The 12977-nt window shown below is 39.4% G+C and overlaps 1 protein-coding gene across 5 annotated transcripts in view; it reads left to right on the top strand.

Moving 5' to 3' along the window:
* Positions 1-12977, top strand: part of FANCC (FA complementation group C) — a 272627-nt gene that overhangs the window by 84051 nt on the left and 175599 nt on the right. For 2 of the 5 annotated variants that reach the window (XM_067744811.1, XM_067744812.1), the window contains 2 exons: positions 4645-4779; positions 11448-11690. In XM_067744811.1, the coding sequence (XP_067600912.1) occupies positions 11526-11690 (165 nt within the window). In that variant the 5' untranslated portion in view covers positions 4645-4779; positions 11448-11525. The remainder of the gene's footprint in view (positions 1-4644; positions 4780-11447; positions 11691-12977) is intronic. The other 3 variants (XM_067744814.1, XM_067744815.1, XM_067744813.1) reach the window with 3 other exon arrangements.

Raw genomic sequence — 12977 nt, 5'->3', positions numbered from 1 at the left:
CTGGGAGGCCTCTTGTGGACCAGTGTCCTGAAGTTGGCTCTCCCACCTCAGAGGCACAGCACTGACTCCTGGCTGCAGCACCAAGAGCCTTTCATCCACAGGGCTCCTTAATTTGGGATGATTCGTTGTCTATTCAGGTATTCCACAGATGCAGGGTATATCAAGTTGATTGTGGAGGTTTAATCCGCTGCTTCTGAGGCTGCGGGGAGAGATTTCCCTTTCTCTTCTTTGTTCTCACAGTTCCCAGGGGCTCAGCTTTGGATTTGGCCCCGCCTGTGCGTGTAGGTCGCCAGAGGGCGTCTGTTCTTTGCTCAGACAGGACGGGGTTAAAGGAGCCGCTGATTCGGAGGCTCTGGCTCACCCAGGCCGGGGGGTAGGGAGGGTCACGGAGTGCGGGGCGGGCCTGCAGCGGCAGAGGCCGGCGTGACGGCGTGACGCTGCAGCCTGAGGCGCGCCGAGCGCTCTCCCGAGGGAGCCGTCCCTGGATCCCGGGACCCTGGCAGTGGCGGGCTGCACAGGCTCCCCGGAAGGGCGCGTGGCTAGTGACCTGTGTTCGCACACAGGCCTCCTGGCTGCGGCAGCAGCGGCCTTAGCGTCCCATGTCCGTCTCCGGGCTCCGCACTCTTAGCCGCGGCTCGCGCCCGTCCCTGGAGCTCTCCCAAGCAGCGCTCTTAATCCCCTCTCCTCGTGCACCAGGAAACAAAGAGGGACGTAAAAGTCTCTTGCCTCTTCGGCAGCTCCAGACCCCTCCCCGGACTCTCTCCCGGCCAGCCGCGGCGCACCAACGCCCTGCAGGCTGTGTTCACGCCGCCAACCTCAGTCCTCTCCCGGCGCTCCGACAAAAGCCGGAGCCTCAGCTCCCAGTCCCGCCCGCCCCGGCGGGCGAGCAGACAAGCCTCTCGGCTGGTGAGTGCCGGTCGGCCCGATCCTCTGCGCTGGAATCTGTCCGCTTTGCCCTCCGCACCCCTGTTGCTGTGCTCTTCTCCGCGGCTCCCAAGCTCCCCCACTCCGCCTCCCGAAGTCTCCATCCGCGAAGGGGCTTCCTAGTGTGTGGACACTTTTCCTCCTTCACAGCTCTCTCCCGCTGGTGCAGGACCCGTCCCTATCCTTTTGTCTCTGTTTAGTTTTTTCTTTTGCCCTAACCAGGTACGTGGGGGGTTCCTTGCCTTTTGGGAGGTCTGAGGTCTTCTGCCAGCGTTCAGTAGGTGCTCCGTAGGAGTTGTTTCACGCGTAGATGTATTTCTGGTGTATCTGTGGGGAGGAAGGTGATCTCCGCGTCTTACTCTTCTGCCATCTTCCCGGAAGTCTATCAGTTTCTACATTTTTATTGCTCCATAGTATTCCCTTGTATGAATATTTTATTTATTCTACTCTTGATTGGCATATAGGTTGTTTTCAATTTAGGTCTATTATGAATAATACTGCTACGAGCATTCTACTAGTGTACATAAACACATAAGCTTAGAGTGTGCTTTGAGGGAAAACTTGTAATTCATGGATTTTTGTCTGATTATCCTATGATTTACCGAGAGAAGTGTGTGAAAATTTCCTGCTATGATTGGAATTTATTATTTTTCATTGTAGTTATGTTAATTTCTGTGTTATATTTTAAGCTTTATATGTTGTTCTACATTCCCATGTTATTGTGTACATGTAAACTTAAATTGTCACGTATTCCTGGTAAATTAAACATTTTATCATTATGAAGTGATTCTCTTTACCTCTAATAATGCTTTTTGCCCTAAAGTGTATTTAAATTGAAACTATTTGATTTTCTTTTTTTAACATCTTTATTGGAATATAATTGCTTTTCAATGTTGTGTTAGTTTCTGCTGTATAACAAAGTGAATCAGTTATATGTATACATATATCCCCATATCCCCTCCTGCTTGCGCCTCCCTCCCACCCTCTCTATTTGATTCTTTTGGTTAGGTTAACATGGCATTTTTTTCCTTATTCTTCTTTTAGCCTCTCTGGTATCCCTATATCGTTGTGTTTTAGATGTGTCTTTTGTAACAACATTTAGCTTTTTAAAAAATTCAAAACTGATAATCTTTGGTTTTTACTTGTGGAATTTAATCTATTTGCATATTATATAATTACTGATATATTTGAGTTTAAATCTACCATCTTATTGTGTGGTTTTTATTTATTTTGTCTATTCTATATTCCTTTTCTCTCCAGTCTTGCCCTTTTGGGGGTTAAGTGTTTTTTACTATGAATTTTTCTCCTCTGATAATTTGGAGATTCTATACTGTCTTTTATTCTTCCATTAGTGGATAGCCTAGAAATTATGGTATGCTTTTTTGAATTATTAAAGTCGAATGTTAACATTTTTATCCTCCTTTTCCTGGAAAATGCAAGGACTTTAGAACTCTTTAAGTCTGTCATTCTCCTGGCATATGTACTATTGTTTTTTTTTTTTTTTTTTTGTAATGCCCTAAAATGATATTACACAATCATAACATTCAGCTAACATACTTTAAAAGGTGGGCTATTAGGGATTCATTCTTAAATAATTCTATGAAATTCACATTTTCTAAGACATGCAGTTAGGATCCATTTTATATTCATTACAGTGTTAACACATTGCTTTAAAAATTTTTGTAAGATTATAAAATAAATACTATTAAGTACTATTGTACTATTGTTTTTTATATTTTAATTTCAGTATATATATGAATAAAACGCCAATAATACTATTCTTATTTTATATCATAAGTGTTAATTTAAAATTTCACATGTATTTATCATTTTTTATTATTTCTTCTGACATCTCTAGACTTCCATCTGGAATCATTTTCCATCTGCCTGAAGAGCGTCCTTTAGAGCAGGTTTACTGGTGACAGATTCTTTCAGTGTGTCAAAAGAACTTTATTTTACCTTTATTCCTGAAGAGTATTTTAGCTTGGTGTAGTATTCTAGGTTGGTCCTTTCTTCCTTTCATTGCATTGAAGATAGGTTTTCTAGCTTTTTCACACTGTATTTCTGTGTATCTTATCCATTCTTCTGTATTTTTCCATTGTTTTTACTTTCCATGTTGAATTCTGGATAGTTTCTTCTAATATATCTTCCAAGTTTATCAAATCCCTTTTCAGCTGTGTTTAAGTAGCTGTTAAACCCATCTGTTGAATTCTTAATTTCAGTTTTTTTTTAGTTCTAGAATTCCTGCTTTTTTTGTTTGTTTGTTTTTCATCTATAGGGTCATTTTTTTTATAGTTTTCAGTTCCTTGATGAAATTTTGGCTTTCATCTTCACAAGGGACCCTCTTAGTTACTTTATAGTTTTTGTCTATTTTTTTTTTTTTTTGCGGTACACAGGCCTCTCACTGTTGTGGCCTCTCCCTTTGCGGAGCACAGGCTCTGGACGCGCAGGCTCAGCGGCCATGGCTCACGGGCCCAGCCGCTCCGCGGCATGTGGGATCTTACTGGACCGGGGCACGAACCTGTGTCCCCTGCATCGGCAGACGGACTCTCAACTACTGTGCCACCAGGAATTTGTCTAGTTTTTGAACTATCTTGATTACCTCTCTGTTTTGGGGTTTTTTGTTGTTGTTGTTCTTGTCCATTGTTTTTGGGTTCTTGTTCATGTGTTCTTTTCTTCCTGTGTGCCTGTCTTTAATTATTTAATTTTGTTGGATTTGAAAAATTATTTTCAGAAATAACTAGAAAGGTATGATGATGTTATTTTTCTCCAGAGAGGAATTTTGTTTGCATCTTGCAGGTGCCTAGCAGCACTAGCAACCTGGGGCCACCTTAATTCAGTTTCAGTTTCATAGTTAGGCTGTAGTCTGTATGCAGGCTGGTTTACTTCTGGGTCACCCATACTCTCAGGGTGGACCTCTGTGGGTGCAGTCCTCAATGTGGGGTGGTTTACGCGGACCTCACTTTGACAGGCCTGGCCTCCTACTTTTACTCTCTAGCAAGGCTGTCAAAATTGCTGCTTTGTCTTTAAACTACCTCTTCAGGATCAGAAAAGCCTCCCTAGGCCTGTGCCACCTTATGTGCCAAGATCTTTCTCTGAAAATTCCACACTATCCTGCTGTTTCTTTGGTGATTTTTGAATTACGTTTTTATATTTCATGTAGCTTTATAGAATAACTTTCAGCAGGAAGGTTGGTCTCAACTATATAGTCTGAAATAGAACTGAAATTGGGTGCAATTTTTTTTTTTTTTTTTTTTTTTTTTGCGGTACGCGGGCCTCTCACTGTTGTGGCCTCTCCCGTTGCGGAGCACAGGCTCCGGATAAGCAGACCCAGCGGCCATGGCTCATGGGCCCAGCTGCTCCGCGGCATGTGGGATCCTCCCCGACTGGGGCACGAACCCACGTCCCCTGCATCGGCAGGCGGAGTCTCAACCACTGCGCCACCAGGGAAGCCCTGGGTGCAATTTTAAAGAAAGTATGTTTGCATTAAATATAGTCTGTATCATACTTTTTTTTACCTCACCTATCCTGGTTAATCAAGAGAACTTATTATAGACTTTACCTCCAGCTATTTTAGAGTGGCTAGAAAAGCCAGATAAAACGTATTTGGAAGATACTGGAGAACTATGAAGGTACTCATGACTCAAAGGGTTAAGATCTTGGGATGAAGGGAGGTGCAAAGTTCTGAGCAGACATTTTACAGCAGCTTTTCAACCTCAGGGCATTTGTCATTTCTTGAGAAGCTGGGAGAGACCAAGAACCTAGAAGAGGGCCTGTACTACTAAAAGTGAGAGAAGTTAGCAGAACTTTTGGCAGTTTCACAGGATTGGAGAGACATACATTGGAGTTCCAAAGGTAAGATTGTTAACCTGACTACCTAAAAATGTAAAACTTCTATACATCAGGAAACATCATAAAAGCAGGAGAATGGATAAAATTAGAAAAATCACTATTTTTCAGCCTCTAATGGACCTAAAATGATCATCAGAAGATCCTAAAACCATTAGAGAAAAGGTGGTGGTGAACTTTATAATGGATGGATTTGTTTGACAATACCTGAAACCACTGATCAGTTTCAACATTATGATACATGAGACAACCAGATATTATATGTGACTTCTGATTTGATTCAAAGAACACAACACCACAAATGAAGTATTCTTGCAAAAGAACTAACCCTGAATCTAATGAAACCTCTAGGTCTAGCTATCCGTTTGCAAGCAATATAGAAGAGAGAGCAAAACATGTTAAAGACCACCACGAGAAATGCTAAATGCACAAGTGTGAAAGATTCTATAGGTCAAATGTGTTGGGTTTTCCCGGGGATAAATGATATGAAGAGGTTAAAAACAAATAAAAGAGGGGTACTTGTTACAGATTAGAGAAGGCTTGTTTTTACATCATTTTGTTACAGATTAAAGGAGAAATATCAATATTGACTACATTCAATGTGTGGATCTTGTTTGGATCCGAATATAAACGATCCAAATATAAAGGGAAGTTTTTAAGAAATTTGAACATAGAAGAGGTATTAGATGATAGCATTGTTGGCTTTATTGGCTATGAAAGAGATATTGTAGTTAAGTTTCTTCTAAGTCTTTATGAAAAAGAGACACAGGGCTTCCCTGGTGGCGCAGTGGTTGAGAGTCCGCCTGCCGATGCAGGGGACACGGGTTTGTGCCCCAGTCCGGGAAGATCCCACATGCCGCGGAGCGGCTGGGCCTGTGAGCCATGGCCACTGTGCCTGCATGTCCGGAGACTGTGCTCCACAACGGGAGAGGGCACAACAGTGAGAGGCCCGCATACCACAAAAAAAAAAAAAAGAGAGACACAAATCAAGATACTTTGAGTAAAGTGATATGGTATCTGTGATTTGCTTTAAAAATGGAAAATCTTGATAATTGTTTGAACTGTTTAAGGGGTACATAGGATTCATTTGGCTGTTTACTTCTTTTTTTGAATACTAAAAAATACTTACTGAACAGTACCAAAAAAAAAAGAAAGAAAGAAAGAAAGAAAGAAAACATCATAAACAGAATTTCACTTGTGCCACACAATTTGTGTTTTAAGTGAGATCATCAGAAAGTACTCCTTAATGGGTGAAAGTCTACAGTTTATGTCAGATAAAAAGGACATAAACTCATTTTATTTTGTATAGTGTATTCCTTAGCTGTTAGTTTTATCTGTTAGACTTGTGTAACTCTTCCACTTCTGAGGAGGCAAACCAGTTTCATTAAAACTATACGGAAAGGAAGGGCAGTTCTTCAGAGCATAAGTGGGGTGTGTATACAGTTGTCCCTTGATATCTGCAGGGGGGTTATTCCAGGACCCTGCAGATACCAAAATCCATAGATACTCAATTCCCTTATATAAAGTGGCATAGTATTTGCATATAACCTACCCACATTCTCCCATATAGTTTACATCATTTCTAGATTACTTAGAATACCTAATACAATGTAAATGCTGTGTAAATAGTTGTAAATACAAGGTAAATGCTTTGTAAATAGTAGCGGGTGCATGGCAAATTTTTTGGAACCTTTTGAAATTAAAAAAAATTTCCATCCACAGATGCAGAACCTGTGGATAGGGAGCGCTGACTGTATATTAAAAGAACAGGAAAAGGGTGTTAGGCGGGCAAAAACAACAGATATGCCCACTGTCTCTTCTTGGCTACTCAAGACATTCAAACCTATTGCTTTCCATACAAAGAATTTTTAAAACACTTTCCACTAACATAATTTAGCTTTCTCTTCCTTCCAAAAAGGGAGGTAATTCAAAGTAATGCCTGGTTAATGCATCTAGCTTGAAGTCCAGAGGTTCTGGATAATGTCAGTTCCTTTTCCCATCTTTGTTATTATCTGTAAATTATAGATTTTAGCAAATTTATCTACTAATAATATACTTTATATATGCAGTAGGAGGAGAGGGGAAAATGAAAGAGAAGGGAATTTTTAAAAATTATGTGACATAGCAAGCAAGACATATACAGATAGCATCCAAAAACCTCACTCATGCATTTTGACCAAGCAGGCATAATTTGCACATGATGATAGAGTGCTGCTGGGTACACCCAGCTTTGTGGCTTGGAAGATCAGTCCAGTCACTGAGTCCTGCCATAAGGTTTTTCCAGAATCCAGATCTTCCACACAGGCTTTAAAGAGTGTAGGATCTGCTGGGTCGTAGCTGAGTGGCAGAACACTTCAGTATGGACAGATAAGCTGTATAGTGATTATTCCTCTGGGCCTACCCGTATTTCCTCCTTGCCAGGCAAGTGGGTAGAAGCAGATAAATGGTCTAAAACCCCTGTAGTATATGTTACCTTCAGAATCCCAGAGGTATCAGCCAAGCATTTTGCTTCTTAGCAGGTGTAAGGTATAGCACTTATCATTCACTTTCTTTTTTGTTTGTTTATTATTATTAATTTTGAGTCAGTAACTAGTACACATGGCATTAAATTGAAAAGTTGCAAAAAGGTGTACAGTAAAAGTACAGGAAAGGACATTTCCTTTCCTGCACTTATCATCCATCTACTTAGGTCTCCACAATGGAGGCCACCACTGGTACTAGATTCTTGTGTATCTTCATTTTAAAGGGCATATCCTGACCGGACCACAGACCATTGGATTACAAGAAACTTCCTGAAGTGGCAGGCCCTGTATGTTCATGGGATTTATATCCCACCATATGGAATACAAACAAGGCACCCGTATCTTCCTACTTTGATCAGCCTGATATCTTCAATATGGTAGACCAGTGTAATGTGCTATATCCAGAATTGATATCTTTGATTCAGGTGAAAGTCAACTGCTTTCTCATGTCCTCAGTTTATCCCCATGGAGAAATGCATTTACCAGCTTCCTAACTGTATTCTAGGTGCAAAGGGTGGTATTAATTTGCCCCAGTTAGGATTCATATCTAAAAGTACACCTTGAGTTGGAGTCACCATTTGATTACGTTTATGACAGCCTAATATCACTGACTAAGACCCATTGGCCCCTCAGCTGAGGAGTGAGGTTCTCTGCAAGTCATCAGATGTGTGACTTTTTTTTTTTTTTTTTGATAGTCAAGTGGTTTCACTTGGCCATTCCTACTAGAAGAGTGTAATGATTCAGGACCCCTGTGTGAGGGTGATGCCTCATTGATCTGTATTACCTTCTTCCATGGACTTCTGGTTTCCAGTTCCCTAATAGGAACAGAAGTTTCACTGTCATTTTACCTGACTTGGCCCAGTAGCACTTCTAAATTCCCCTCCTTTCTCCAAAGGTCTGTTGTCTGCAGCCCACCATCTGGTATCAGTTTGTATCCGATACTGTATAACATCAGACTATATCAGTTTGTGTTCTTTTATTGAAAATCACAGAAACCAATAGTGGTTAATTTAAGCAAAAAAAAAAAAAAATTATTAGATGGCCCCTGGGTAGCTGACAGAATTAAAGAGAAAGCTGAAAAGTCATACCTTGTTAAGGAGATGGCATAGGGATCTAGACTAAGAGAATCTTTGAATGACTTAGTTCCACCTTTATGGCAGTCTGCTCAAGATTCGGATTCCCAGTAGAGAGTCTAGTTTGCCTACTTTGAATCATCATCTCACCCCTTGACTGATGGCATAGGTACCTTGATTAATGGACCTGCCAAGACTTGGGGAATATAGGGGAGATACTTTCCTAAAGGAAAAGTAAGGTGTTATAACTAAAAATGGAGGAGGAATGGTAAACAGGCAAAACCAACAGATGCCCATTCCAGAGTGTGCAGATTAGGTCAGCATTTCTCAGTAGGGACATCGTTGGCCTTTGGGGGAAGACCATTTTCCTTTTTGAGCTGCTGTCCCAGTGCATTGCAGTGTGTTCAGCATCCTTGGCTCTTGGACACTAAATGCCAGCAGCACCTCCACTGCTACCATCACAACCAGGGTGCCACCTGTTTCACAACCACTATCATCTCCCTACTCCCACTGACCCCACTCCCCAGATAGGCTGTGAAATAGAGCGTCCAGGACCACTGTACTGCATGATCCCTAAAGCTTTTTCCATTTAAAACAATCAGATGCATTTCCATTGCTAAACTGAAGGTTGTTTGTAATTTTGTTAAAATAAAATAGTTTCTTGTCTCTTCTATCAAAAAGTTCTTCAATTTGATGTTCCCAAATATCTAAACTGACTTACATATAGAGCCATATGAAACATGTTAGAAATTCATCAGTTTGTTTCTTCAGTTTATTTCTTTGTTTAAGGGCACGGACTTTAGAGCTTAAGTCTTTGAATTCAAATTCCACAACCATAGCTTTGCTACTTACTAACAGTTACTTCCTTTGGCTTTTACATAATCTTTCTTTGGGCAATTGCATAATCTCTCTGTGCTTCTGTAAAATGAGGGTAGTAGTACATACCCATTTCATAGGGTTGTTGTGAGGATCAAATTAGCTAGTATGCATAAGGTTTTAATATATTGCCAAGAGCATAGTAATTATATGAATATGTAAGCTATTACTATATTTATAAAATGGGATATTAATAATTAAGTTTTACATAGATAACATAAAAATACCTTTAAAATTTCTTTTTGGGGGGAGTTACCTTTTAAAAATTAAATTGCTCTACCTGGAAAAGCATTTTGTTATAACATTTAGCTTAGAACTATACTTTGAAAAATATTTCCTCATTCAACATTTATTATTTCCCAGGCCTGGGCTAAATTCAGGGAAGACAGAGAATGCATGTACCAGTAGAGGCAATAATAACTGAGTGAACAAATAAATGCCCAGGGTAGTTAACCGGTGTGCTCAGAGCTGTGGAGGCATCAGCAGAAAGGCCTGGAAGGAGGGTTTGGTGTGTTGGTAAACAGATGAAAGGCCTGGAGTGGACTCTGGTCAGCTGGGGAGAGGCAACATAGGACATAGGATGGTGTGCTGGAGCTATGTTTTACAAGGCCTTGGAGACTCTGGTAAGGAGCCGGTATCTTTTCTGCAGGGGGTTGAGATTTCCTCCTAAGGAACGTATTGAAGGGGGTTTTGAGCAGGAGTGTACTAGGTCTGATTTACATTTGGGAAAGTTGTTTTTGTTGACAGTGTAGAAAATGAACTGGAGATGAATAGGTGGGACCAGATAGAAGACTCTAGGGAAGAAATGGACAGGAATGGGATGGGATGGCAGTAGTGGAAATGGAAAGAAGTGAATGAGGTCAAATGAAATCACATATGTTTATTTTAGAGGTAGAATTCACAGGTATTGGTGGTGGCTTGGACAAAGAAGATAGAGAAAGAGGAACCAGACATCTAGACTTTTGGCTATGTATGTGCCATTTGACAGTATGCATATTTCCCTCTATAATTAAACTTTTAAAAAATTTTATGGGACTTTTCAAAACTAAATTTTTAGTACTATTTTAAAACATTCATCTTCCTGGTCTAGATTTTTTTTGCACTGCAGCAAACTTGTACAGTCTTCCTATTTTTTTTCTTATTTTCCTGTTTAGTAATGAAAACCTCCATTGTTGATGTTATTGGCATTTAATTGGGAGCACCTTATCTGTTAATTAATCGCTTTTGAAGATTTAAACTCACTTACTACTTGCAGAGTAATCTTTTGAAATTAGATAGCTGAGTATCATCCCTGCCCCAGGAAACTATGAGTCTGTAAAAGCCTGCACCTGTTGAGAAGCAGCCTTCCCTTCTTTGCCCAGTATGCTTCCCATGGGTGTGGATGGCAAGGAGCTGGGATGGTGGTGAGGCACCTGGAGTTTATTTACCTACCTCTGCCTGAGGTACTCACTCACTCTGCATGTAACTCCACTATTCTTTTTAACATGTACTTCAGATGTCGTAAGTCAGGTTTATGAGTTTTTATTTTCTGTCACTTAGGACTGGCATACCTCCTCAACAATTGGAGTTTATCTTATTTTACCAAAATATGATTTCTTCTTCTGAATGGAGACCAAGCATATACAGCAGTCATTAATTAAATTAAGCAGATTGTTCAAATTGGTGCATGTGGAATGAATTATTTTACTTTTTTCTCAGAATTGAGAAACTAGGAAGAAAATTCATTAGACACTAATGCATAGAGATTTTTTTACACCTAAATGAGAAGCCAGAAGTGCATATAAAACATAAGAACTTCAAAAACATTTCTTAGGCACAGACTATTATGAAACTCCCCTGGATGTTTTTGATTTCCCATTACATTAAAATACTCAAATGAACTTCATATTCAGAACATTTAAAAATAGCTCAGTCTTAAAAAGAAGATATAAAGTATTATCAGCTGTGCTTTTTGTACATAATTAGCATGTGCCTGTGGAGGTATAATGACTTTTAGTGTAATGATATTACTCATGATAAAAAGTTCAGATGGTAAAAATTGGAGATACAGCTGGGTGACACATTTTAAAATAACTCAAAGATGACTTCACAGAAAGCATGCTATTTTGGTCCCTTGTAATCCTCCTTTCACTCATCAGTGGTATGAGGGCATTGATAAAAGATCCTTTTTTAAATGTTTCATTTCTTTCCCCCTTTCTTATAGATTTGATGTGTGTTCACTGTTTCCTTCAGCGTGTGATAAACCACTGTGAAGGTACATCACCTTTTCCCTTTTTCTGAGATGGCTCAAGATTCAGTAGGCCTTCCTTCTGATTTTCAGTTTTGGATGCGCAAGCTTTCTGTATGGGATCAGGCATCCACTTTGGAAACCCAACAAGACACCTGTCTTCACCTGCCTCAGTTCCAGGAGTTCCTGAGGCAGTTGTATGAAGCCTTGAAAGAGATGGTGAGTAGTGGACCAAAATAATAAGGTTATTTTGTGACATCAGGAACTCTTTACCAGATTTTATTAAGCCTGAATGCAGTCCAGGGACTTGTGGTATTGACCTAATGAAAGATTAGACAGACAAATTACCTGTAAATATTGCAGACAGGATGTGGTTTCCTAGTGTCTGATTCATTATGACTTCAGTCTTTTCTTTCTTGATTAGTTATATTGTCACATGAGACTTCCCGACCAATCAAGTTGTTTTTAAATAAACAAGACTTCGACACTTGTTGTCAGGAAATAATTGGGTTTCTTTTAAAGGCCTTTGTATCTCTTAAATATTGAAGGGTTTGCTGAAATGCTTACTCTTTTCTCAACCCTATTCTAAAGTGGGCTCTACTAAGAGATGATAAATGTTAAGATCTCTTCTTTATAAATATTTTAAGTGGACTTTTCTTGTGAATATTAAGATTATGAGTGTCTTCACTATTGTTGTATACGTTATTGTGTTCAAAATTTTGTATTTTTTCATTTTGACATAAGATTTCATACTTTCATTGCAATAGGTATTTTTGTGAATTAATGTATTTTCATAATACCAAAATATTATTTATTTATACTTATTTTCTAATTTCAAAATGAAAAGCAAAATTGTCATTTAATGTAGGTGTTCTTGTGTTATACTTTTCTTTCCTTAATCAAAGAAGTAAGTAGGAAATTTGAAGAACAATTAATAGTGATGATGTGAGTTCACATGTCTTTAGAAAGAAGAAGAAAAGATACTGTCTGTATGAACAACTAATGCGAACTTTTAAAATTGTTTTTTGGCAATGAGACTTTAGTAACTTGACCTTAAAGTGATTCCAGAAAGTCCAGGACTGACCTTGATGCTCAGACAAATGTGAGGAATTTATTGCTTCAGCAGTAGGAAATGCTTATCATTTCAGCTTACATGCATGTTAGCCCAGTTTGGTCTTATTTTTTAACTTTCTTGAAAGGTAAAGAAGTGGGAAAGGGCCAAGTGTACAATAGCAAGTGTATTTTTAAATCTTAAGCTGTTTTCTATTTGGTTGATTGCTTTTTGTTTCAGGTTTTAGGTCGTTGCAGACAAATATGATGTCATTTAGCATATAGTAATCAAAATAGTAATAAACAGAGATATGCATCTATATGCTTTGGCTGCTTTTATTTCATTTTACAAGTTCCAGAGTTCTTGTGCTGCTAAACCTTCTTTGAGATAGTGCTACTGGAGCTGACTCAGGAACTTCTCTTATTATGTTAGAAAAAAAACCCAGGATGAACGTA

The sequence above is a fragment of the Pseudorca crassidens genome, chromosome 7, assembly GCF_039906515.1.
Source record: "Pseudorca crassidens isolate mPseCra1 chromosome 7, mPseCra1.hap1, whole genome shotgun sequence".
Lineage (NCBI taxonomy): Eukaryota > Metazoa > Chordata > Mammalia > Artiodactyla > Delphinidae > Pseudorca > Pseudorca crassidens.
This window is presented reverse-complemented; position numbering and strand designations above follow the sequence as displayed.